Genomic DNA, 22,365 nt, shown 5'->3' with positions numbered 1-22,365 from the left:
CAAGTACTGACCGTACTCTTTGAAGTAAAATGTAGGGTTTTATCCCCTCCTGCCTTTCACATAGCAGGAGCTCTCTATATTTCTTTCTCTAATTCTCTTTTTTTGTTTTTAGCTTTTTTTCCAGATAGGGTCTCACTATTACTCAGGCTGACTTGGAACTCACTCTGTAGTTCCAGACTGGTTTAAATTCACAGTAATCCTCTTTTCTCTACCTCCTGAGTGCTGGGATTAAAGGTATATGCCACCATGCGTGGCTGAAATTTTTATAATTAAGTTGGGAAAACAAATAAAAATTTCTTTAAAAACATACCAGTTGGAAGACTTACATTATCTTAAGACTTACCAAATAGCCCAATGAAGATGGACCTGGAGATCTAGGCTTGTCATCCTAGCTACTTCGGAAGCTGTGGCCGGAGGATTGCATATTCAAGGCCTGCCTGGTTACAAAGCTAGTTCAGCGTACTAGACAAGTATGAAGAAGTATTCGTCAGTGAAGAAAAGTTGACTTGAATGTCCCAGGGGGTGGAGGTGTAGCTCCATAGGAATGCCTACTCACCATGTGCAAAGCTCTGGGTTTGATCCCTTTGACTAGCACGTGTGCATGCCTACTCCCAACCACCATGCATCAGCAGAGTAGAATGCCCAGAAACAGACTCAACTATCATGCTGTCAATTGATTTCCACAAAGTTGCATATTTATATAGCCTGAATTCTGTAGGATAAAGGCTTTTTACAGTTTTATTTATTTGTTATTATATTTTTTTGAGGTAGGGTTTCACTGTAGCCCAGGCTGACCTGGAATTCACTACGTACTCTCAGAGTGGCCTTGAACTCATGGCGATCCTCCTTACCTCTGCCTCCCGAGTGCTGGGATTAAAGGCATGTGCCACCATGCCCGGCTGGATAAAGACTTTTTAAAAAAATATTTTTATTTATTTATTAGAGACATAGAAAGGGAGAGACAGAGAGAGAATGAGAATGGGCCCCAGGACCTCTAGCCACTGCAAGTGAACTCCAGATGCATGTGCCACCATGCGCATATGGCTTATGTGGGACCTGGAGAATTGAACCTGGGTCGTTAGGCTTCATAGGCAAGTGCCCTAACCACTAAGCCATCTCCCCAGCCAAATAAAATATTTTTTAAAAGAACATAAAAATAGAACAAGTTAAAATCTGGGTGTAGATATTTATAAAATTAATCTGGGGCTGGAGAGATGGCTTAGCGGTTAAGCGCTTGCCTGTGAAGCCTAAGGACCCCGGTTCGAGGCCCAGTTCCCCAGGACCCACATTAGCCAGATGCACAAGGGGGCGCACGCGTCTGGAGTTCGTTTGCAGTGGCTGGAGGCCCTGGTGCGCCCATTCTCTCTCTCTCTCTCTCTCTCTCTCTCTCTCTAACTGCCTCTTTCTCTCTCTGTCACTCTCAAATAAATAAATAAAAATACACAAAATATTAAAAAAGAAAAATATCTGGCGAAGGATTGATACTCAGAATACATAAAGACTTCTGAAAATTCTTAGTAGTAGTTTAACCTAGAAATAGTCAAAAACTGTGACCATTGTGTTCACCAGTGAAGAAAAATGGATCACAGACACTGAAACAGATGCTCAACATCCTTAGTTATTTGGAAAATGAAACATAATTAATGCCCTTCAAATTTTGTAGTAAAAAAGGAAGTAGGGCTGGGGAGGTGGCTTAGCAGTTAAAGGTACTTGTTTGCAAGCCTGAAGGCCCAGGTTCAATTCCCTTGGACCCATGTAACGCTAAATGTGCACATCTGAAGTTCATTTGCAGTGGCAGGGGGTCCTAGTGCACCCATACTCATTCTCATTCTCTCTCTCTCTTTTTTTTCTTTTTTTCTTTCTAGATAGAGCCTCACCCTGCCCAGGCTGACCTGGAATTCACTATGTAGTCTCAGGCTGGCCTTGAACTAATGATCATCCTCCTGTCTCTGCCTCCTGAGTGCTGGGGTTAAGGATGTGCATCACCACGTCCAACTCAAATAAGGAACTCTTTAAAAAGGAGATTGTGCCGGGGGTGTGTGTGGGTGTGTGTGTGTGTGTGTGTTGGTGCGTACCTTTAATCCCACCAGGCTTTAACCCCAGGCACTCTAACGCAGAGGTAGGAGGATTGCTGTGAGCTCAAGGCCAGCCTGAGAATACATAGTGAATTCCAGGTTAGCCTGGGCTAGAGTGAGACCCTACCTCAAAAGCCCCCCCTCCAAAAAAAAAGATTGCCTAATGGGCGCACCAGGGCCTCTAGTTACTGCAAACATTTGACACATGTGCCACCGTGTCCATGTGGTTTACGTGGATACTAGGGAATTGAACCTGAGTCCACTAAGCATGTCTCCAGTCCTATTTATTTATTTTAAAAAGGGAACTAATAATCTGTATCCAAAAGGCTCTTAGTAAGGGAGGCAGGAAACTCACGAGTTCAAGGTCAGCCTCAGCTATATAGTGAAACCCTGTCTTAAAACCAAAAACAAAAGAAGAAAAGAAAGACAGGAAAAGAAGGTTCTTCGTGATCTCCACGTGTCTTCATGTCTAGGAGCAGTGATAGTGCCCTGGATTTTCTGTGGGAGGTGGTCTGAATGGCCCTGTATCCTGGGAGAATTTCTTTTGTGGTGCTTTGTGATAACTCTTACTGAATTTAATGGTATTCTCCAACAATTTATAGAACAAAAAGACTCAGACACAGATTATTAGAAGGGGCTTTCCTTTAGTTGTGATGCTTTCAGAGCATGGGAAGGATATGGATTAATGACTCAGCTTTGTTTCTGGGATTTCCTTCTTGAAGCTTCAGATTTCGGACAGTTTTGATGTATTTTAAGTGAATACCATGAACAATAATGAAAATTCTATGAGTAGAACTGTGGTTAGATCTGTTTTGTTGTTGTTGTTTTACAGATACTCCAGCTTCTAAACCAACAGTTCTAGCCAATGGTGATCATGGAATAGAAGAGAATAATACTACAGGTTAGTAATTCCCCCAGGATTCCCCAAAAGTGTAAGTGAAACTTTCACAGTAAACATCATGATAAACTCCTTTAAAGAAGATTATTAAAAGTATATGAGTTATTTCTGAGAATAACTATTGTTGGTCATATTTAAATTCTCTCAACAGTGGAAAAAGAAAAAGTGAATTTCCTTGCTTTTTTTTTTTTTTTTTTTGAGGTAGTATCTCAGTCTAGCTCAGGCTGCCCTGGAACTCACTGTCTAGCTCCAGACTGGCCTCGAACTAAAGGTGATCCTTCTACCTCAGCCTCCAAAGTGCTGGGATTAAAAGTGTGAGCCACTATACCCTGTTAGAATCAGATCACTGTTAAAAGAACTCTTATAAATGGGCCTGTAGAGCTGGCTCAGCAGTTAAGGTGCTTGCTTGCAAAACTAAGGACTCAGGTTCAGTTCCCCAGTACCTACATACAGCCAGGTGCACAAAGGACACATACATCTGAAGTTTATTTGCAGTGGCTAGAGGTCCTGGCATGCCTATTTTCATTCATTTATATTCTCTCGCTGTCTCTATCTCACTTTTTTTTTTTTTTTTTTGCTTGCAAATAGGCACATTTTTTTTTTTAAGTTAAAAAAACATTTATTAAAAAAAGAATTCCCGCTGGGCATGGTTGTGCACACCTTTAATCCCAGCCCTCGGGAGGCAGAAGTAGGAGGATCTCTGTGATTCGAGGCCAACCTGAGACTACATAGTGAATTCCAAGTCAGCCTGGGCTAGAGTGAGACCTTACCTTAAAAAAAGAAAAAAAAAAAAAAGAAAACTCCCATAAATGGAAAATACTCATCATGTTATATTATGAGAGCCATTTCTTCCCTGCTCTTTCTTTAGGCAGGCCTCCTCTTTAAATGCATACTGCACTTAGTTTTCTTTACAAAGCTCAATATTAGAAAACCCCTGGCCAGTAAATTAAAGTGCTTTCCTTTGTCTTTTCCCTTTAGTTCTCAACCTCTCCACCCCAACCCACACACTCCCTTTTAACTTTCTCCTAACTGTCGCTTTTGAAACTTATCTCTAACTTTAGTTTTCTAGCCCACGACTTGGGCTTTGATATTCTTTCATCATTGAGTTCCTGTAGGTTTTCACCTCATAACAAGAACCCCTTGCTCCCCTCCCTCAGTGTGTGTATTGTGAGGGAGATTCTTAAAGCCACAGTAGGATCTGTCCGCAGGGTGCATGTTATATAAGTCTTTTCTTAGGTAGCCTGTGTGAGAGCCAAGTGTTATGTTTTTATAAATACCTGCAGTTAATTTGCAATTGTGATCAGCAGTTGACCCAAATAAGTTGGCTTCTAATATTTAAGCACATTTTTCTCTGCAGCAGAGCAGGCCCTTACTCTGAGGTGAGTCTAGCATTTGATCCATGTTAGTGCAGAGAGGAGACAAGCACAAGATGCATTTTTAAAACTTCAGTTCCTGGATAAGTACTTTCTGTGTGGGAAGCTATTTCTTGAGCCACTGTAGGGTTGCTTAGTTGGTAAGGTTTCCTGAAAGTCTTTTGTTAGCAATAAATTTTTTCCGTAATTTACTCTATCTTTTAACTTTAAGTAATATTATAAGCTGTGCCTTGGTGGCTCAGACCTGTAATCCCATCTACTAGGGAAGCTGAAACATGAGGATCACAAGTTCAAGGTATGTCTGAGCTATGATGGATTGAGTTCAAGGTCAGTATGGGCAATTTAGTAAAACCCTATTTCAAAGTAAATGGGATGTGAGGATGATCTGGCTGCGACATTTGTCGCCCCGTTGATCGCCAGGGTTGATGCGGCTGATCTGGCTGGCTAGGCGGGCGTCTCCCTTCCTCCCTGCCGCTCCATCTGCGTCCCCCCTGTAGCTGCGTGCTCGGTTGAAGAGGACGACCTTCCCCGAATAGAGGAGGACCGGTCTTTGGTCAAGGGCATACGAGTAGCTGTGCTCCCCTGCTAGAACCTCCAAACAAGCTCTCAAAATACAAAATGGTCTGGTGATGGAGTTCTGTGGTATAGTACTTGCCTAACTTGTGAAGTTCCAGATTCAGTCCCAAGTACCACCTGCCCCAGTAAAGAAATGTACATATCTTTGTACTTCACAGTTACTATGACTAGATTTTATTTGTTGTGATTGCTGGTTTTACACAGTGACATTCATATTATCAACTCATAAATTATGTACTATACTTTGAAAACTAGAAACAATTGGAATCAGAAGTGCTGTCTTATCTTCTAGTTTTGTAATTGACATTGAAAATGTTTTTGACAAGTGCAGTCATATTCAGCATTGCTTGTTTCTGCCTCTGCTTTTAGAGCAGAGTCATCTGTATGATTTGCAAATATTCATGTGTTTAAAGGAAAAACAGCTTGAATATGAGCTTTTTAAAAATGAGTAAATTTAGCCAGGTTATTGGTGCCTCACACCTGCTATAATCCTAGCACTTGGAAGGCTGAGACCAGCTTGGACTACATAGCAAGACATGAGGGAAGAAAAAAAAAAAAAAAGGTGGGCTGGAGAGATGGCTTAGAGTTTAATGAGCTCGCCTGCGAAACCTTAGGATACAGATTCAATTCTCCAGGTCCCACGTAAGCCAGATGCACATGGTGGTGCATGCGTTTGGAGTTTGTTTGCAGTGGCTAGAAGCCCTGGCGTACCCATTATCACTCTCTCCTTCTCCCTCTTTCTGTCTCTAATAAATAAGTTTTAAAAAAATACATTCCATTTTCTAACCTGGTGTCAGTGCCAATGGGATCTTCTATTTGATTACCTGGTTGGAAAGAGCAGGCACCTTTTTTACCTAGGAAAGAGACAACTATCAAATCTAGGCTAGCTTTCTTTTCCAGCAAGATGGAAAATTTGATCAGAAGAGATTCAGTCTCTTAAAAAAAGTCTTAATAAGCTGGGCGTGGTTGTGCACTCCTTTTATCCCAGCCAGCATTCAGGAGGCAGAGGTAGGAGTATCACTGTGAGTTTGAGGCCACCCTGAGACTACAGACTGAATTCCAGGTCAGCCTGAGCAACGGTGAGACCCTACTTCAAAAAACAAAAACAAACAAACAAACAAAAAACCCCAAACAAATAAATAAATAAATATTAAAAAAAATAAATCTAAATAATGCATTGGGGGAACAAAAGATGAAGCTGCATAGCCTGGCCATTACTATTTCAAGACTTAGTTTCCTGGTGACAAAAGGGGACTTAGCTCTTTGGAGAATTGTCCACTGGCATTATGAGAACAGATCTTTTTACTTTGGGAACGTTTTCCATCTATGGTAAAATACAATTTTCATACCTGGGTTGTTTGGGTTTTGAAGCTGACCTCATAACTGTATTAAAGTGAGTGTTTTACTGAAAGTATGCATGTTTCATTAGAGGAGGGAGGAAATGGGGAGGGGGCAAAGAATACACGTTGGGGGAGCATGCTGTGACTTTATTCTAATTTGGCCACCACTAAATAGAACATCAGGCTTGGTGCTGTTTTGAAAATTCCCATTTCAAATTTTCTCAGAACATTGCCTGTAGTTCTGAGAAGACCAGCTCCACTAACAGCATAAAAGTTGATGAGCGTCTTGTTACACTGAACTTACTGTTTACTAATGACCTGTGCTTTTCCCACCCTTTCCTTCCCTTCCTACTTCTGCCTCCTGTTCTGTTTTTCTCCTCCTAGAACCCTAGCGTGTCTCTGCACACTGGGCCTACCGCAACACCCGACCAGTGATCTTTCCTCAGCACCGTTGCTGCACTTCTAAAACCTTCAGCACTTTGCAGCTTTGCTTTTCCTTCCCGGACTCGGTGTTGAAGATGCTGAGGGTAGTTCTTCTGGGCCTGTTTCTGCTGATGCCTGAGCACCTGCTTCTCGTGCTCTGCAGGGCTTGATGGGACCTCCTTCCCTTTGTGAGCACAATGTATAAAATGAATTCGTTTGATTTTACTATTTTTGTAAAGATCATCAATTTTTTTTGTTCTCTTAAAATTCATTTTATCATTTAATCCAATCTCATATTTTTCTTTTAACATTTTTAGTTGGTTTTTTTCTTTTTCTTTTTCTTTCTTTTTTTTTGACTCTTTAGTGAGAATCATCAGCATATTGTAACATCAATGAGAACATGTGCTTTCATAAAGGGGCTGAGGCCACCATAACTGCAGCAAATCTCCCTTTCCTGTCCTTACTATTTCCCTCTGTGAGCTTGCTTTCAGTGAAGGTCAGGCTCTCAGGCTACCTGTGTTTCTCTCCATTCTACAAAATCTGAATCAATGACATCAATTTAGCATGTTCTATTTTAGAGTAGTTGTGATTAAACTTTGAAAGGTATTTTTCCAAATTAACTCATTCTTTGGTATTTGCAAGTTGGGCCCAAAGTTATCATGAATTTATTATCTATTTGAACAACCATAGATTTCTCTGAACTCTTGATGACACAATTATTTATTGATTTATTTAAAAATTTTTTTGTTTATTATTTTTATTTATCTATTTGAGAGTGACAGAGAGAGAAAGAGGCAGATAGAGAGAGAGAGAGAGAGAGAGACAGACAGAGAGAGAGAATGGGTGCGCCAGGGCCTCCAGCCATTGCAGCCGAACTCCAGATGCGTGCGCCCCTTGTGCATCTGGCTAGCTATCATGGGTTCTGGGGAATCAAGCCTCGAACCAGGGTCCTTAGGCTTCACAGGCAAGCGCTTAACTGCTAAGCTATCTCTCCAGCCCTATTTATTGATTTATTTTAGTATCCAAAGTTACTTTTTTTTTTTAATGAGAAAGAGAGAGAGTGAGAGGCAATTGGGTGCCAAGGCCTTTTAGCCATAGCAGTTGAACTCCAGACATGTGTGCCACCCTGTATGTATGTGTTACCTTGTGCCTCTGGCTTACATTGGTTCTGGGAGTTGAACCTGGGTCCTTAGGCTTCTCAGGAAAGCACCTTAACCGCTAAGCCATCTCTCTAGCCCCATAGTTACTTTTTGAACATGATCATAAAATTATCAAGAATGGAGAAATTTTTAAAAATGGAACTAAGTCGAAATGTTCTTGCATATTATTAGAATACCAGGATGTTTATAAGGGTAAAAAGCAGCTCCTTCTGTAACAACAGAACACTGAGCATACATTTAAGAACTGCTGTGATTTAGCAAGCTTCTGATATAATTGTACTACTGGGAATGGAACCCCGGGCCTTCTGCATGCTAGCCAAATGCTGTACCCTGCATTTTATAAACACCAGCCCCCTATTTTTATGTTTCATTTTACGGCAAGATCTTAACTGTGTTGCTCAGGCTGGCCTTAACCTCCTCAAACATTCCTTTTGTCCCAGCCTCAAACATTCCTTTTGTCCCAGCCTCCCAAGTAGCTGGGGCTGAAGGCAGGTACCCTGTGCCTGGCTTCTAATGAAATTGCTATCTGATTGGATGCAGTGTGTTCATTATTAGGATCTGTTTCAACTCTGGAGGTATCTGTTAATGAACATTCCAGTGGAATTGGCAGAGTTCACATGAAAACCTGTGTGGTAAACCTTTGCCATGAACCCTAGCCTTTACAGTCTTGTTCTGAGGATTGCCTCAGTGATACTTTTCCTATTTCTCATTTTTCCACACTAGCAAGTAAAAATACAAAAGACAAAGATTAATTTATATAATTATTGGTGAACCTTTAGAACAGTAAGCTTGAACTTTTAGAAGTAGAATATAAATCACAGACATTGTTTTAAACTAGTAGAGGAATATTCAGATTTAAGATCTGGAATATGAAAGGTCCTGATTGTTTGAGATTAATTGACATAATTGACACTGTTTCAAGGAAGGTTATAGTGCATGTTGCTTTAGATATTCTGACACAAAACTACTTTTAAAAGTTGGGTGTCAGCGGGCGTGATGGCACACACCTTTAATCCCAGCACTGAGGAGGCAGAGGTAGGAGGACCACAGTGAGTTTGAGGCCGCCTTGAGACTACAGAGTGAATTCCAGGTCAGCCTGAGCTAGAATGAGACCCTACCTTGAAAAACAAAACAAAACAAAACAAAACAAAAAAAAGGTTGGGTGTCAGAAAGTGATGTCCACTCTCTGCTCATGCCATCCCCTGCTATCATGGAGCTTCTCTTCAAGTCTATAAGCCAAAATAAACCCCTTTCCCCCACAAAAAAAAAAAAATTAAAATTTAAAAAAAGCTGGATGTGATGGCTCATAATAGTAATTTTTGCACTCCTGAGGAGGCAGGAAGAGCCCCAGTAGTAGGCCATCGTAGAGCTACAAAGTGAGACCCTGTCTCAAAAAACTAAAGAAGCAAAAGATCTCTTTTGAGTGATAAGACTAGTGTATGATGAAAATTTAATGACGTGACTTCTGGAATTAGGAAGCATATCCTCTTCTATAGGAGTGTGATCATGGGGCTGATGGGTCTGCTAAGTACTTCTGTAGATTCTGCAGAAAATGGTTAAGGAGACAGACATATTTTTTCATTATTATCATTTTTGTTTTTCAAGGTAGGGTCTCATTGTAACCCAGGCTGACCTAGAACTCACTCTGCAGCTCTAGGCTGGCCTTGAATGTACTGTGATCCTCCTACTTCTGCCTCCTGAGTGCTGGAATTAAAGGTATGAGCCACCACTTTTACTACTTTTACCACTATTACTTTTTTTTTTTTTTTTTTTTGGTTTTTGAGGTAGGGTCTCACTGTAGCACAGGCTGACCTGGAGTTCACTAAGGAGTCTCAGGGTGGCCTTGAACTCACGGCAATCCTCCTGCCTCTGCCTCTGCCTCCCAAGTGCTGGGATTAAAGGTGTGCACCACCACGCCCAGCTTCACTATTACTTTTTAAAATCATGCTTGACATGTTTCTATTGTTTCTAACCAGTGACTGTAATTTTTTAAGTGACAGGTAGGTAGCGAAGCTAGGGAATAACTATCATAACACTCATACTTTATAATTGAATTTGATTTATCCCACTTTTATTTCCATTTGGTTATGTTTGTTTTTGTTTGAAATTTAATTTCCAAGTTAAATTTAAGCTTTTTAATTTGTTTTCTTTATGAATTTATAGACTTGTTCAATTTTCTACTAACAGTCATCCAAAATTTGATATAGTTTGTTAGCTCCATCTGTTGCATTTGGATATTTTATCTTGAAAGAAATAATGGAATGTTTCACATATATTCTTTATGAAATGGTCAGTTCCATTAAAAAAAGAAAAAGTACTGTGTTACCATGCTGGTCACAGACTGCCAATTTGATGTTTCTCATTTATTCTTTTCTCTTTCTGTTTTCTTTCTCTTCCCCTCCCATTTCCATCCCCACTGCTTGCCACTCTTTCTCCCCCTTCTCCCTCCCTTTCTCTTCTTTCTCTACTCTTCCGACCCAAAGTTGAAGAAATAGAATGTTGTTTTTTAAAAAATTATAATTTTCCATGCATAAGTTTGTATTCTTTGTGACTTTAGACTTTAACAATTTGTATCGGGACATTTTACTGTGATCATTGTGCAAAATAAACTACACTAATAAACACATTAATAACTTACAAACTGGATTTTGGTTGGGGTCTTAATTATTAAAGTATAATGTGACTAAGGCACAGGTTTGCTGTTAAAAGTGCTTGAGACCTGAGTTTTCATTCTAACAAAACTTTAATCCCACTGCCATAATGATTCCATAGCTGTGTGAACTTTTTACTTTTTTCCCCAAGCACTTTTATCTATTTTTAAAAATATATTTATTTATTTATTTGTATATTTATTTGAGAGACGGGGAGAGGAGCAGACAGAGAGTGAGTATGGGCATGCCAGGGTCTCCTGCCACTGTAAACAGACTACAGACAAATGTAGCACGTAGCGCATCTGGCTCTACATGGGTACTGGAGAATCAGATACTGGGCCATCAGGCTTCGCAAGAAGCACCTTTAACCACTGAGCCATCTCTCCAGTCCTTATCTATATTTTAAATTCTCTTTTATCCAAAATCTGTTAAGAGTCAAGAAATTCAAATGACTATTGATCTGGTGAGCTGGCAGAAAAGGGGGGTGGTTGGAGAGATGAAGGGAGAGAGGTGAGGGAAAATATGGGTGTGCCAGGGCCACTTGTAAGTGACTCTAGATGTATATATTATCACTTTGTGCATCTGGCTATATGTGAGTGCTGGGCCATTGAACCCAGACTCACAGGCATTGCAAGCAAGTGTCTTTAACCACTGAATGAGAGAGGGAAGGGGGAGGGATAGAGAATGGGTACACCAGGGTTTTCAGCCACTGCAAACTAACTCCAGATGCATGCGCCACCTTGTGCATTTGGCTTACATAGGTCCTGGGGAGTTGAACTGAGGTCCTTTGTCTTTGCAGGCAAGTGCCTTAACAGCTAAACCATCTCTCCAGCCCTATTTTTACTTTCTAACACTATGCTTAGGTCCAGTCAAATTAAAATTCATACCCATGGTCTTCCCGAAATGCCTTCTGAATTAGTTAATGAAATTTGCTATATATAATAATATTTAATTATAACATTTAATAATATTGCTGTATCTGCAGTGCCCAGTTCTCTAGCCATTGAGTTCTTTGCAGTAGATAGGTTTGCAAATACAGTATGCTGACTGAATTAAGACATTGAAAATGAGCTGGGCATGGTGATTCACTCCTGTGGAAAAAGGCTAGGCTGGGGCTATGCCTCCCAAAAAGGGACAGGGAGGGAAAGAAAGCTCAAGGTAGAGTTAGTTTGTCCTGAAAGGATCTTGCTATGTAGCCCAGGCTGACCTTGAACTTGTGTAGAACCTCTGACTCAGCCTTCTGAGTGCTGTGTTTACAGGTGTGTGATACCATATCTGGCTTTCAATGCAGAGTTTAAATACATTAATGAATAACTCACAGTCCTTATATTCTTATCGGTATCCTTACAGTAAAGTGACTGGTAGCCATGTATGCACATCTTTAATCTCAGTACTCATTGGGCAGAGGTAGGAGATCATCGTGAATTCGAGGCTACCCTGAGACTACATAGTGAATTCCAGGTTAGCCTTGAAACACCTCCCCCCCCACCAAAAAAAAAAGGTAAAACCTGCCTATGTTTGGAGTCTTTTTCCTTGTTGACTTGGTAATATAGTTATGTTGAGAGACAGCAGTGTTCTAGGCAAAGGCAAGCACAGAATGTTCTTGGGTAAAGTGAGATTATCCTTAATTTTACTTGACATTGTTTCCATTACAGTGAAAATTTAACCACACTTAGTTACAAATTATATGTACAATAAACTTTTATGTTACTGTGGAGGTAAATTACTGGTATTTACTAGGTGCAGTGCATAAATGGTGCCTTGGCTGGCTGTTTCTGTAGGTGACTTTTTTTTTGTGTGGGGGGGTTCAAGGTAGGGTTTCCTTCTAGCCCAAGATGACCTGGAATTCACTATGTAGTCTCAGGGTGGCCTTGAACTCGCAGTGATCTTCCTACCTCAGCTCTGAAGTGCTGGGCTTAAAGGCATGTGCTGCCATGCCTACCTTGATGACTTTTTAATGTGTTAAATTTTCTGGATATGAGGTTAGATCAACCCCTGAGATTGTGTTAGACTTGAAAGAGTAAACTATTATATTAGAAAGTTATAAAAGAAAGTACCCAATGTAAGTGTGGTGTGGCATGCCTTTAATCCTAGTACTCAGGAGGTAGAGGTAGGAAGATCACTGTGAGTTCAAGGCCAGCCTGGACTATATAGTGAATTCTAGGCCAACTGAGCTAGTGTAAAACCCTACCTAGAAGTACCCAGTGTGCTTCCTCATCCTCTTATAAGATAGAATTCCAAGGATTTATCATCAGAAAAAATTGAATGCTCCAGAAATGTGGATTTTTTTTTTAATTTAAAATTTTTATTTATTTGAGAAAGAAGGAGAAGAGAGTATTAGAGAAAGTGAGCGGCAGAAAGGGAGAGAAAATAGATGCACTAGGGTTTCCAGCCACTACAAATGAACACCAGATACATGTACCAGTTTGTACATCTGGCTTATGTGGCTACTGGGGAATTGAACCTGGGGCCTTAGGCTTCATAGGCAAGTGCCTGAACTGCTAAGCCATCTCTCTAGCCCCTGAAATGTGGCATCTGAACAAATAAGTCCTTATCACTCAGGAGGCAGAGTAGGAGGATTGCCTTATGTTCAAGGTCACCCTGAGACTGCATAGTGAATTCCAGGTCAGCCTGGGATAGTGTGTGGGACCCTACTTTGAAAAACAAAAACAAACAAATGATTTATGATTTATGAGTGACAGAATATGAATGAATATGCCAGGGCTTCTTGCCACTGCTTTTATGTGAGTGCTGAAGAATTGAACCCAGGCCAGCAAGTTTTACTAGCAAGCACATTTAACTGTTGAGCCATCATCCCAGTCCTAGAATTGTTTTCTTCAGTGTTTTTTGTTTTTCGAGGTAGGGTCTCAGGCTCAGGCTGACCTGGAATTCACTATATAGTCTCAGAGTGGCCTTGAACTCATAGCCATCCTCCTACCTCTGCCTCTTGAGCACTGGGATTGAAGGTGTGTGCTGCCACACCTGGCCCAATCGTTAGGTTTTTATGTTGAGTAATCTGAATATATCATACTCCCATTGAGGTTCTAGGTATTGAGTACAGGGCCTCATATTTGCCAGGTCTCTATCAGTAAGCTACACACTCGGTCTGGAGTAGATCTTTTTATTTTATTTATTTATTTGATAATGACAGAGAGAGAAAGAGAAAGAGAGAATGGGCACTTCAGGGCCTCTATCCATTGCAAATGAACTCCAGATGCATGTGCTGCCTTGTGCATCTGGCTTACGTGGGTCCTGGGGAATCAAGCCTTGATCTGGGGTCCTTAGGCTTCACAGGCAAGTGCTTAACTGATAAGCCATCTCTTCAGCCCTTTATTTTATTTTATTTTTAATATATTTTATTTACTTATTTATCTGAGAGAGAGAAAGAGCCAGAGAGAAAGAGAATGGGCACGCCAGGGCCTTCAGCCATTGCACACGAACTCCAGATGTATGTGCCCCCTTGTACATCTGGCTTATGTGGGTCCTGGAGAGTCGAGCCTGGATCCTTTGGCTTTGCAGGCAAATGCCTTAACCACTAAGCCATCTTTCCAGCCCCTATTTTATTTTTTGAGGTAGGGTCTCACTTCAGCCCAGGTTGACCCAGAGTCACTCCATAGTCTCAGGATGGCCTTGAACTCACTGTGATCTTCCTACAAAGGCCTCCTTCTCAAGTGCTGAGATTAAAAATGTGCATCATGGCTGGAGAGATGGCTTAGCAGTTAAAGTACCTGCCTGCCCAGCCAAAGAACTCACATTCAAATCTCCACATCTCACCTAAGCCAGATACACAGTGATGCAAGTACACAATGTAGCACATGTGTATAAGGGGCCATACACTTCTGGAGTTTGTATCAGCTGAAGACCCATTCTCTTTCTCGCTCTAATAAAAAAAAAAATGCACCAGGGCTGGAGGGCTGGCTTAGAGGTTAAGGTGCTTGCCTGAAAAGCCAAAGGACCCAGTTTCAGTTCCCCAGGACCCATGTAAGCCAGATATACAAGGTGGCGCATGCTTCTGGAAGTTTTTTTGCAGTGGCTGAAGGCCCTGGCATGCCCATTCTCTGTCTCTGTGTGTCTCCCTCCCTCTCTCTGTCTTTCTCAAATAAATAAATAAATGAAGCAGAAAGGTTTTTAAGAAAATGCATCAGCCAACTGTGGTGTCGCATGTCTTTATCCCAGCACTCAGGAAGCAAAGGTAAGGGGGATCACAGTGAGTTTGAGGCCACCCTGAGACTACGTATTGAACTGCAGTCAGCTTGAGCTACAGTGAGACCTTACCTTCAAAATCCAAAACCCAAAAATAAAAAATGCACCACCATGCCTAGCTCCTATTTATTTATTTATTTATTTGTTTACTTACTTACTTACTTTGAGAGGGAGAAGGCATGCCAGGGCCTCTAGCCACTGCAAACAAATTTCAGATGAATGCACCACCATGTGCATCTGGCTTTTGTGGGCACTGGGGAGTCAAACCCATGTCGTTAGGCTTCACAAGCAAGCGTCTTAGCCACAAAGCCATCTTTCTAGTCCTGTGTTTAATTTTATAATAGTTTTGTTATTTATTCACTACTGCATGTGAGAGAGGTTAGGAGGGAGAATGGACCTTCCATTGTCTGTAAATGAACTCCAGATGCATGTGCTCACCACTGTGTGCATCTGGCTGTACATGGGTACTAGGCAATTGAACCCTGAGCCAGCCGGCTTTCCAAGTAAGTACCTTTAACTACTAAGCCATCTCTTCAGCTATGGAGTAGATCTTTTAAGGTTTGTTTAAAAGCTTGTCTTTGTTTTGTTTTTGGTGTGTGTGTGTGTGTGTGTAGAGTATGTCTAATATATCTATGTATTGTATGAATGTGTATGCAGGTGCATGCACCTTGTGTGCATACATACAGAGGTTGGAGAGAATGTCACGTGTTCTGTTTTTGTTTTGTTTTTCAAGGTAGGGTCTCACTGTAGCCCAGTCTCAGGGTGGCCACAAACTCATGGCGATCCTCCTACCTCTGCCTCCTGTGGGCTGGGATTAAAGGTGTGTGTCACTATACCCAGCTTCTCTTCCTTTCACTCTCTCATTTGTCGGTTTCCTTAAGTCTCTCTCAAGAGTGAGACCCTACTTTGAAAAACCAAAACAAAACAAAAAACCCTGAGTCTCTCATTCAAGCCAGAGGTGCTATCCTCCCAACCCCAAGCAATCTCTAGCAATTCTCCAGGAATGAACTTACAGTTGTGGGTGGCCACACCTAGCTATTAATAAGTAAACTGAGATGGTCTCTGGCCCTGGTGCTCGTGCAGTGAGAGCTTTTCACCATGGAGTCATGTCCCCAGCCTAAAGATTTTCCTACAGTGGGGAATGGTGGTGGTTCATGCTTGTCATCCCAGCAAGACAGTTGAGGGATGTTAAGCCAGGAGGACTGAGTTTCAGGCTGGCCTGGGGTCCATAGTGAGTTAAAGGCCAGCCTGAGCTACATAATAACAGCCTGACTACATTAAAAATAAATAAGTACATGAATAAAGCATGTACATTTGTCCCTGAGGTTAGGGTTTCATATGTATATAGTCTGTTTTGTGAAACTATACCAGCAGATGAATGTAGAGACTAGGAAAGACAGTACAGCGAGATACCACTCAGTCACTGCTGTAGGCAAAGTGGGCTTCATCCTGCCGGGGTCTTTTGAAAAACCATGTAGAACATACCCTATAGTAACTGAGCTGTAGAGTTGTGTGGTATTCACTCACTATTGGCTATCTCGAGTTGGTAGCTCTCTGCAATGCCAGATTCACAATGATCGCTCCTCTGACTTCAGAGACAGTGTGAGGCAGAAAACTCTGGCATGGTTGAATGGAACCTTCAAGTCACACCTATGTATGTACAGCCGGGTGCTACAGCCTAGCTAGAGTCAAGGTGAACCTACAGGGGAAGATGGGTGTGGTGGCACATATGTGTAATCCCAGCTACTGCTGAGGCTGATATTTGAGGCTAACTAGGGCAATTTAGCAAGACTGTCTCAAAATTAAGTAAGAAAGGGTCAGCAATGTAGTTCTCTGATAAAATGGTAGAGCACTTGCCCAGCATGTGTGAGGCCCTATGCTCAAACATGAAACAAGAAAAAGAAGAAAACTAGTGTGTGGTGGAGGCCCACAAGATGCCTTGCTAATCAAGAGATTTCACACCACGACTCTTAATAGATTTGTCTGCATATGCCTCACTACCGAGGATGAAGTTGGGAATAAGATTCATGAGCACTATTAGGAAGGAGTTCCATTTATAGTGGCATTAATTCTAGAGCCTTATTGTTAGGAACTCTAGAACTAGCCATATGAGGAAGTGATGAGACACTGCCCTGTCTAATGTTTTCCTTCCCCTTCTCCTTGACTTTATATTATTTATTTTATTTTGAGGTAGGGTCTCGCTATAGCCCAGGGTGACCTAGAATCACTCTGTAGTCTTAGGGTGACCTTGAACTTAAAGCTATCTCCTACCTCTGCCTCCCATGCCCGGCCATGTTTTCTTAAGTCTTTTTCAGTAGTTTCTTTATAGGAACTTATTTATTTATTTTCTCCAGTTTACATAATTTGGTGACATATTCTTGTTGTCTATAGTCCCTTATAACCCAGTCAATTTTTGTAAGATTGTTAGTGATGTATTCTTTGAGTTCTCCTTTTTTTTTTTTTTTTTTTGAGGTAGGGTCTCACTCTAGACCAGGCTAACCTGGAATTTACTATGTAGTCTCAGGCTAGCCTCCAACTCACAGTGATCCTCCTATCTCTGCCTCCCAAGTGCTGGGATTAAAGGTGTGTGTGTGTGTGTGTGTGTGTGGAGGGAGGGCAAGAGAAAGAGAATGGGTGTGCCAGGACCACTTGTTGGCTGCAAATGAATTCCAGAAGGCTGTGCCACTTTTTGTGCATCTGAGCTTTGCACATGTACTGGGGAATTGAACCTGGGTATCAGGCTTTGCAAGCAAGTGCCTTCAACCCCTGAGCCATCTCTCCAGCCTCAACTCTTTTAAAAAATATTTGTATTTATTTGTTAGAGAAGAGGTAGAGAGAGAAGGAGAGAATGGGCGCACTAGGCCCTCCAGCTGCTGCAAATGAACTCCAGACTCATATGCCACCTTGTGCATTTGGCTTATATGAGTACTGGGGAAATGAACTTGGGTCCATAGGCAAGTGCCTTAACCACTAAGCTATTTCTCCAGCCCCCCAATTCTTTATAACTATAAATCAGGTTTTAGAGAATCAGCTTTTGCCAGGCATGGTGGTATATACCTTAATCCCAGCACTGGGAGGCAAATGTAGGAGGATTGCTGTGAGTTTCAGGCCACCCTGAGACTAAAAATTGCAGGTCAGCCTGGGCTAGAGTGAGACCCTGTTTTTTTAGGGGGGGAATCAACTTTTTTCCCCCTTTTTTTCTATTTCATTTATTTCTGCTTTGATCATTATTTTCTTCCTTCTGTTTGCTTTGGGCTTAGTTTAGCCGTCTGCCTGCTCTATGTCTTTCCATCTAGAGACCTGGGTCCAATCCCCAACACTAAATAAAAACTGGAATGCCTGTGATTCTAGTACTAAAGAGGTGGAGGCAGGAGGATCAAAAATTCATGTTGCCGAGTGTGGTGGCACACGCCTTTAATCCCAGCACTCGGGAGGCAGAGGTAGGACAATTGCTGTGAGTTCCAGGCCACCTTGAAGACTACACAGTGAATTCCAGGTCAGCTTGGGCTACAGTGATACCCTACCTCAAAAAAAAAAGAAAAAAAAAAAAGTTCATAGTAATCCTTATCCTCAGCTACTCATTCCACAGTGAGTTTGGGACCAGCTTGGAATACATGAGACCCTGCCTCAAGAAAATGACAAAAATTTAAAATAGAATTATTGAGACAGGCAGTGGTACTGCATATCTGTTAACTAGCATTTAGGAGTCAAAGGCAGACAGTTCTTAAGTTTGAAGCCAGCCTGGACTACCTAATGAGAAACAGCCGCCCCACCAAAACAAAACAAAACAAAACTGAGGTCATAGAAAGTGTTGGGATGGTATACTGGTTCAAAGTGCTTGCTTGAAAATCCTTCTAACCTATGTTCAATTCCCCAGTTACCTACATAAAGCCAAATAGCATTTGTTTCCAGAATCATTGGCACCTGGCACATGCACCATCACACATGCCAATGTGTAAATAGTTTGAGGTAGGGTTTCACTTCAGTGCAGGTTGACCTGGAATTCACTATGTAGTCTTATGGTGGCCTCCAACTCATGGTGATCCTCCTATATCTGCCTCCCACGTGCTGGGATTAAAAGTGTGTGCCACCATGACTGGCTTAAGTAAATATTTTTTAAAATATGGCTGCAGAGACGGCTCAGTGTTAAAGGTGCTTGCTTGCAGAGCCTTCTGGCCCTGGTTAATTTCCCAGCACCCATGTAAAAAGCCAGACACAAAATGGGCTGGAGCAGTGGTTTACTGGTTAAGGTGTTTGCCAGCAAACCCTAACACCCATATTTGAAACCCAGTATCCATGTAAGGCCAGGTGCATGAAGTGACATATGGAACTGGAGTTGTTTTCAGTGGCTGGAAGCCCTGGAGTGGCCAGAGGCCAATTCTGTATTTCTGCTTCTCCATCAAATAAAGAAATCAAAATTAAAACATTAATTTTATTTTATTTTATTTTTTAAATTTTTATTAACATTTTCCATGATTATAAAATATATCCCATGGTAATTCCCTCCCTCCCCACCCCCACACTTTCCCATTTGAAATTCCATTCTCCATCATATTACCTCCCCATTACAATCATTGTAATTACATATATACAATATCAACCTATTAAGTATCCTCCTCCCTTCCTTTTTCTTCCCTTTACGTCTCCTTTTTGACTTACTGGCCTCTGCTACTAAGTATTTTCGTTCTCACGCAGAAGCCCAATCATCTGTAGCTAGGATCCACATATGAGAGAGAACATGTGGTGCTTGGCTTTCTGGGCCTGGAAAACATTAATATTTTTAGTAGGCAATCTTCTTTATGGATATATTCTCAAAAGATTTAAGGTAGGAACTTGAGAAGTCTTTTGTTTACATGCATTTATAGACATAGTATTTACAATAGCCAAAAGATGGAAAAAATTTAGGCATCCCACCAACTCATGAATGTTGTTAAGCAAGATGTGTACATCCATAGAATGGAATGCTATTTAGCCTTAAACAAAACAAACAAAAAGAAACTGGGCTTTTAATCCCAGCACTCCAGAGGCAGAGGTAGGAGGATAACTGTGAGTTCGAGGCCATCCTGAGACTACATAGTAAATTCCAGGTCAGTGTGGGCTACAGTGAGGCCCTATCTCGAAAAACCAAAAATAAAATAAAATAATAAAATAAAATAAAAATAAAATAATTTATGACACGCTACAAAATGCATGACTTTAATTCATTATACCCAGTGAAAAGTGCCAATCAAGTGCTGGGATGTAGCTTAGTGGTAGAGTGCTTGTCTAATCACGGCCCCTGGATTCAATCCTTTGCACTGGAGAGAAAATAAAAAACGAAAGATAATGGGCTGAAGAGATGGCTTAGCAGTTAAGGCGCTTGTTGGCAAAGCCAAAGGATCAAGGTTTGATTCCTTAGTACCCACGTAAGCCCAGATGTACAGGCATCTGGAGTTCGTTTGCAGTGGCTTGGAATCTCTGGTGTACCAATTCTCTCTATCTGCCTCTTTCAATATCTCAAATAAATACATAGTAAAAAGGGCTGAACAGATTGCTTTAGTGGTTAAGGCTCTTGCCTGCAAAGCCAAAAGATCCAGGTTTACTTCTCCAGGGCCTATGTAAGCCAAATATGTAGTGCATGCATCTGGAGTTCATCTGCAGCTGCTAGAAGCCCTGTCATGCCCATTAATTCATTCCTTTTCTCTCTCTCTCTCAAAAAAAATAAATAAATAAGTAATAAATAAACAAAAATTTAAGAAGCTGGAGAGATGGCTTAGTGCTTCAGAAACTTGCCTGCACTGCTTAGGGACCTAGGTTCTATCCCCAGTAACAATTTAAGCCAAATGCATAGTGGCTCATGCATCTGGTTTTCGTTTGCAGAGGCTGGAAGCCCTGGTGTGCCCATTCTCTCTCTTTTCCACCCCCACCCCTCAAATAAATAAAAATAAAATATTTTTTAACTGAAAAAATTATTTAAAAAAAGAAAGAAAATGCCATCACAGAAATAAAAACTAGAAAAAACTAAAACTAGAGATACCTAAATGAGTAAAATTCATAGAAATGGAAAGCAGAGCTGTGTTTCTTGGGGACTGGAGGAAGAGTTATTTTGGAGTCATTATTCAATACATATAAAATTTTAATTTTGCAAAATGAAAAACTTGCAGAGAAAAATGCATAAATATGTAAATACTGTTTAAATGCTAAGCAGTTATGTAACATTTACATAAAGATTAGAAAGTCAAATCTCCATTTGTATATAGAACTGACATCTCCAAATTTGAGATGTTCTAAACTAAAGTATCTTAAAAAGTTTTATTATTTATTTTTTTGCTAGCAGTGAGAAAGAGAGTATGCCAGAGAGGGTGAACACGGGTACACTAGGGCCTCTTGCACTGCAAAGGAACTCCAGATGCACGTGCCAGTTTGTGCATCTGGCTTCATGTGGGTACTCAGGAATTGAAACTGGGCTGGCTGGCTTTGCACAAGCACCTTTAACAGCTGAGCCATCTCCCCAAGCCCCCAAACTGAATTCTTTTTCCCTCCACTGACACCTGCAAAAGAATAACACTTACAGGGGCTGGAAAGATGGCTCAGTAGTAAAGGTACTTGCCTGCAAAGCCCTAGAGACCTATGTTCAATTCCCCAGGACCCATGTAAAGCCCAATGCACAAGGTGGCACATGAGTTTAGAGTTTTCAGTGTCTAAGCTGGGCGTGGTGGCAGGAGGTGGTAGGAGGATCGATGTGAGTTCAAGACCATCCTAAGACTACATAGTGAATTCCAGGCCAGCCTAAGCTAGAGTGAAACCCTACCTTGAGAGAAGGGGTGTGCCAGGGCCTCTAGCCACTGCAAACAAACACCAGATGCATGTGCCACCACCTTGTGCATCTGGCATATGTGGGTCCTGGAGAACCAAACCTGGGTCCTTTGGCTTTGCAGTCAAGTATCTTAACTGCTAAGCCATCCCTCCAGCCCATAAATAAAATATTTTTTTTTCAAATTTTTCTTAACAATTTACATGATTATAAAAATCTTCCATGGTACTACCTTCCCTCCCCCCACTCTCCCCTTTGAAACTCCACTCTCCATCATATCCCTTCCCCTTCTCAATCAGTCTCATTCATTTTGATGTCATGATCTTTTCCTCCTCTTATGATGGTCTTGTGTAGGTAGTGTCAGGCACTGTGAGCTCATGGATATCCAGGCCATTTTGTGTCTGGAGGGAGCACGTTGTAAGGAGTCCTACCCTTCCTTTGGCTCTTACATTCTTTCCGCCACCGCTTCTGCAATAGACCCTGAGCCTTGGAAGGTGTGATAGAAATATTGCAGTACTGAGCACTCCAGTCACTTCTTTCTAGCACCATGATACCTTCTGAGTCATCCCAACGTCACTGCCATCTGAAAAGAGAAGATTCTCTACCAAAAGTGAGAGTAACATTAACATAAGGGTATGAACATTAAGAGAAGTGCTTACTGGGCAGTTTGATAAGCATAGTGTATACATTTGTCTAGACAGCAGCAGATGTTACACCACTAGGGCTCATGACTACCCCTGCTAAGAAAACATTTTTTAAAAATTATTTATTTATTTGACAGAGAAAGAGAGAGGGAGCAAGAGAGAGAGAGAGGGCGTGCCAGGGCCTCCAGCCACTGCAAAGAAACTCCAGACCCATGTGCCCCCTTGTGCA

The 22,365-nt window shown here is 41.4% G+C and overlaps 1 protein-coding gene across 9 annotated transcripts in view; it reads left to right on the top strand.

The window, feature by feature from the left end:
- Positions 1–22,365, top strand: part of Map4 (microtubule associated protein 4) — a 157,767-nt gene that overhangs the window by 51,363 nt on the left and 84,039 nt on the right. For 8 of the 9 annotated variants that reach the window (XM_045136878.1, XM_045136884.1, XM_045136883.1 and 5 more), the window contains exon 3: positions 2,908–2,976. In XM_045136878.1, coding sequence (XP_044992813.1) covers positions 2,908–2,976 — 69 coding nt within the window. Of the gene's footprint in view, positions 1–2,907; positions 2,977–6,646; positions 7,519–22,365 lie in introns of those variants that run through there. The other variant, XM_045136889.1, reaches the window with a different exon arrangement.

Source organism: Jaculus jaculus, chromosome 17, assembly GCF_020740685.1.
Source record: "Jaculus jaculus isolate mJacJac1 chromosome 17, mJacJac1.mat.Y.cur, whole genome shotgun sequence".
In the NCBI taxonomy this organism is placed as follows: domain Eukaryota; kingdom Metazoa; phylum Chordata; class Mammalia; order Rodentia; family Dipodidae; genus Jaculus; species Jaculus jaculus.
The sequence above is the reverse complement of the archived record's forward strand: the minus strand, read 5'-3'. Positions and strand labels throughout refer to the sequence as shown.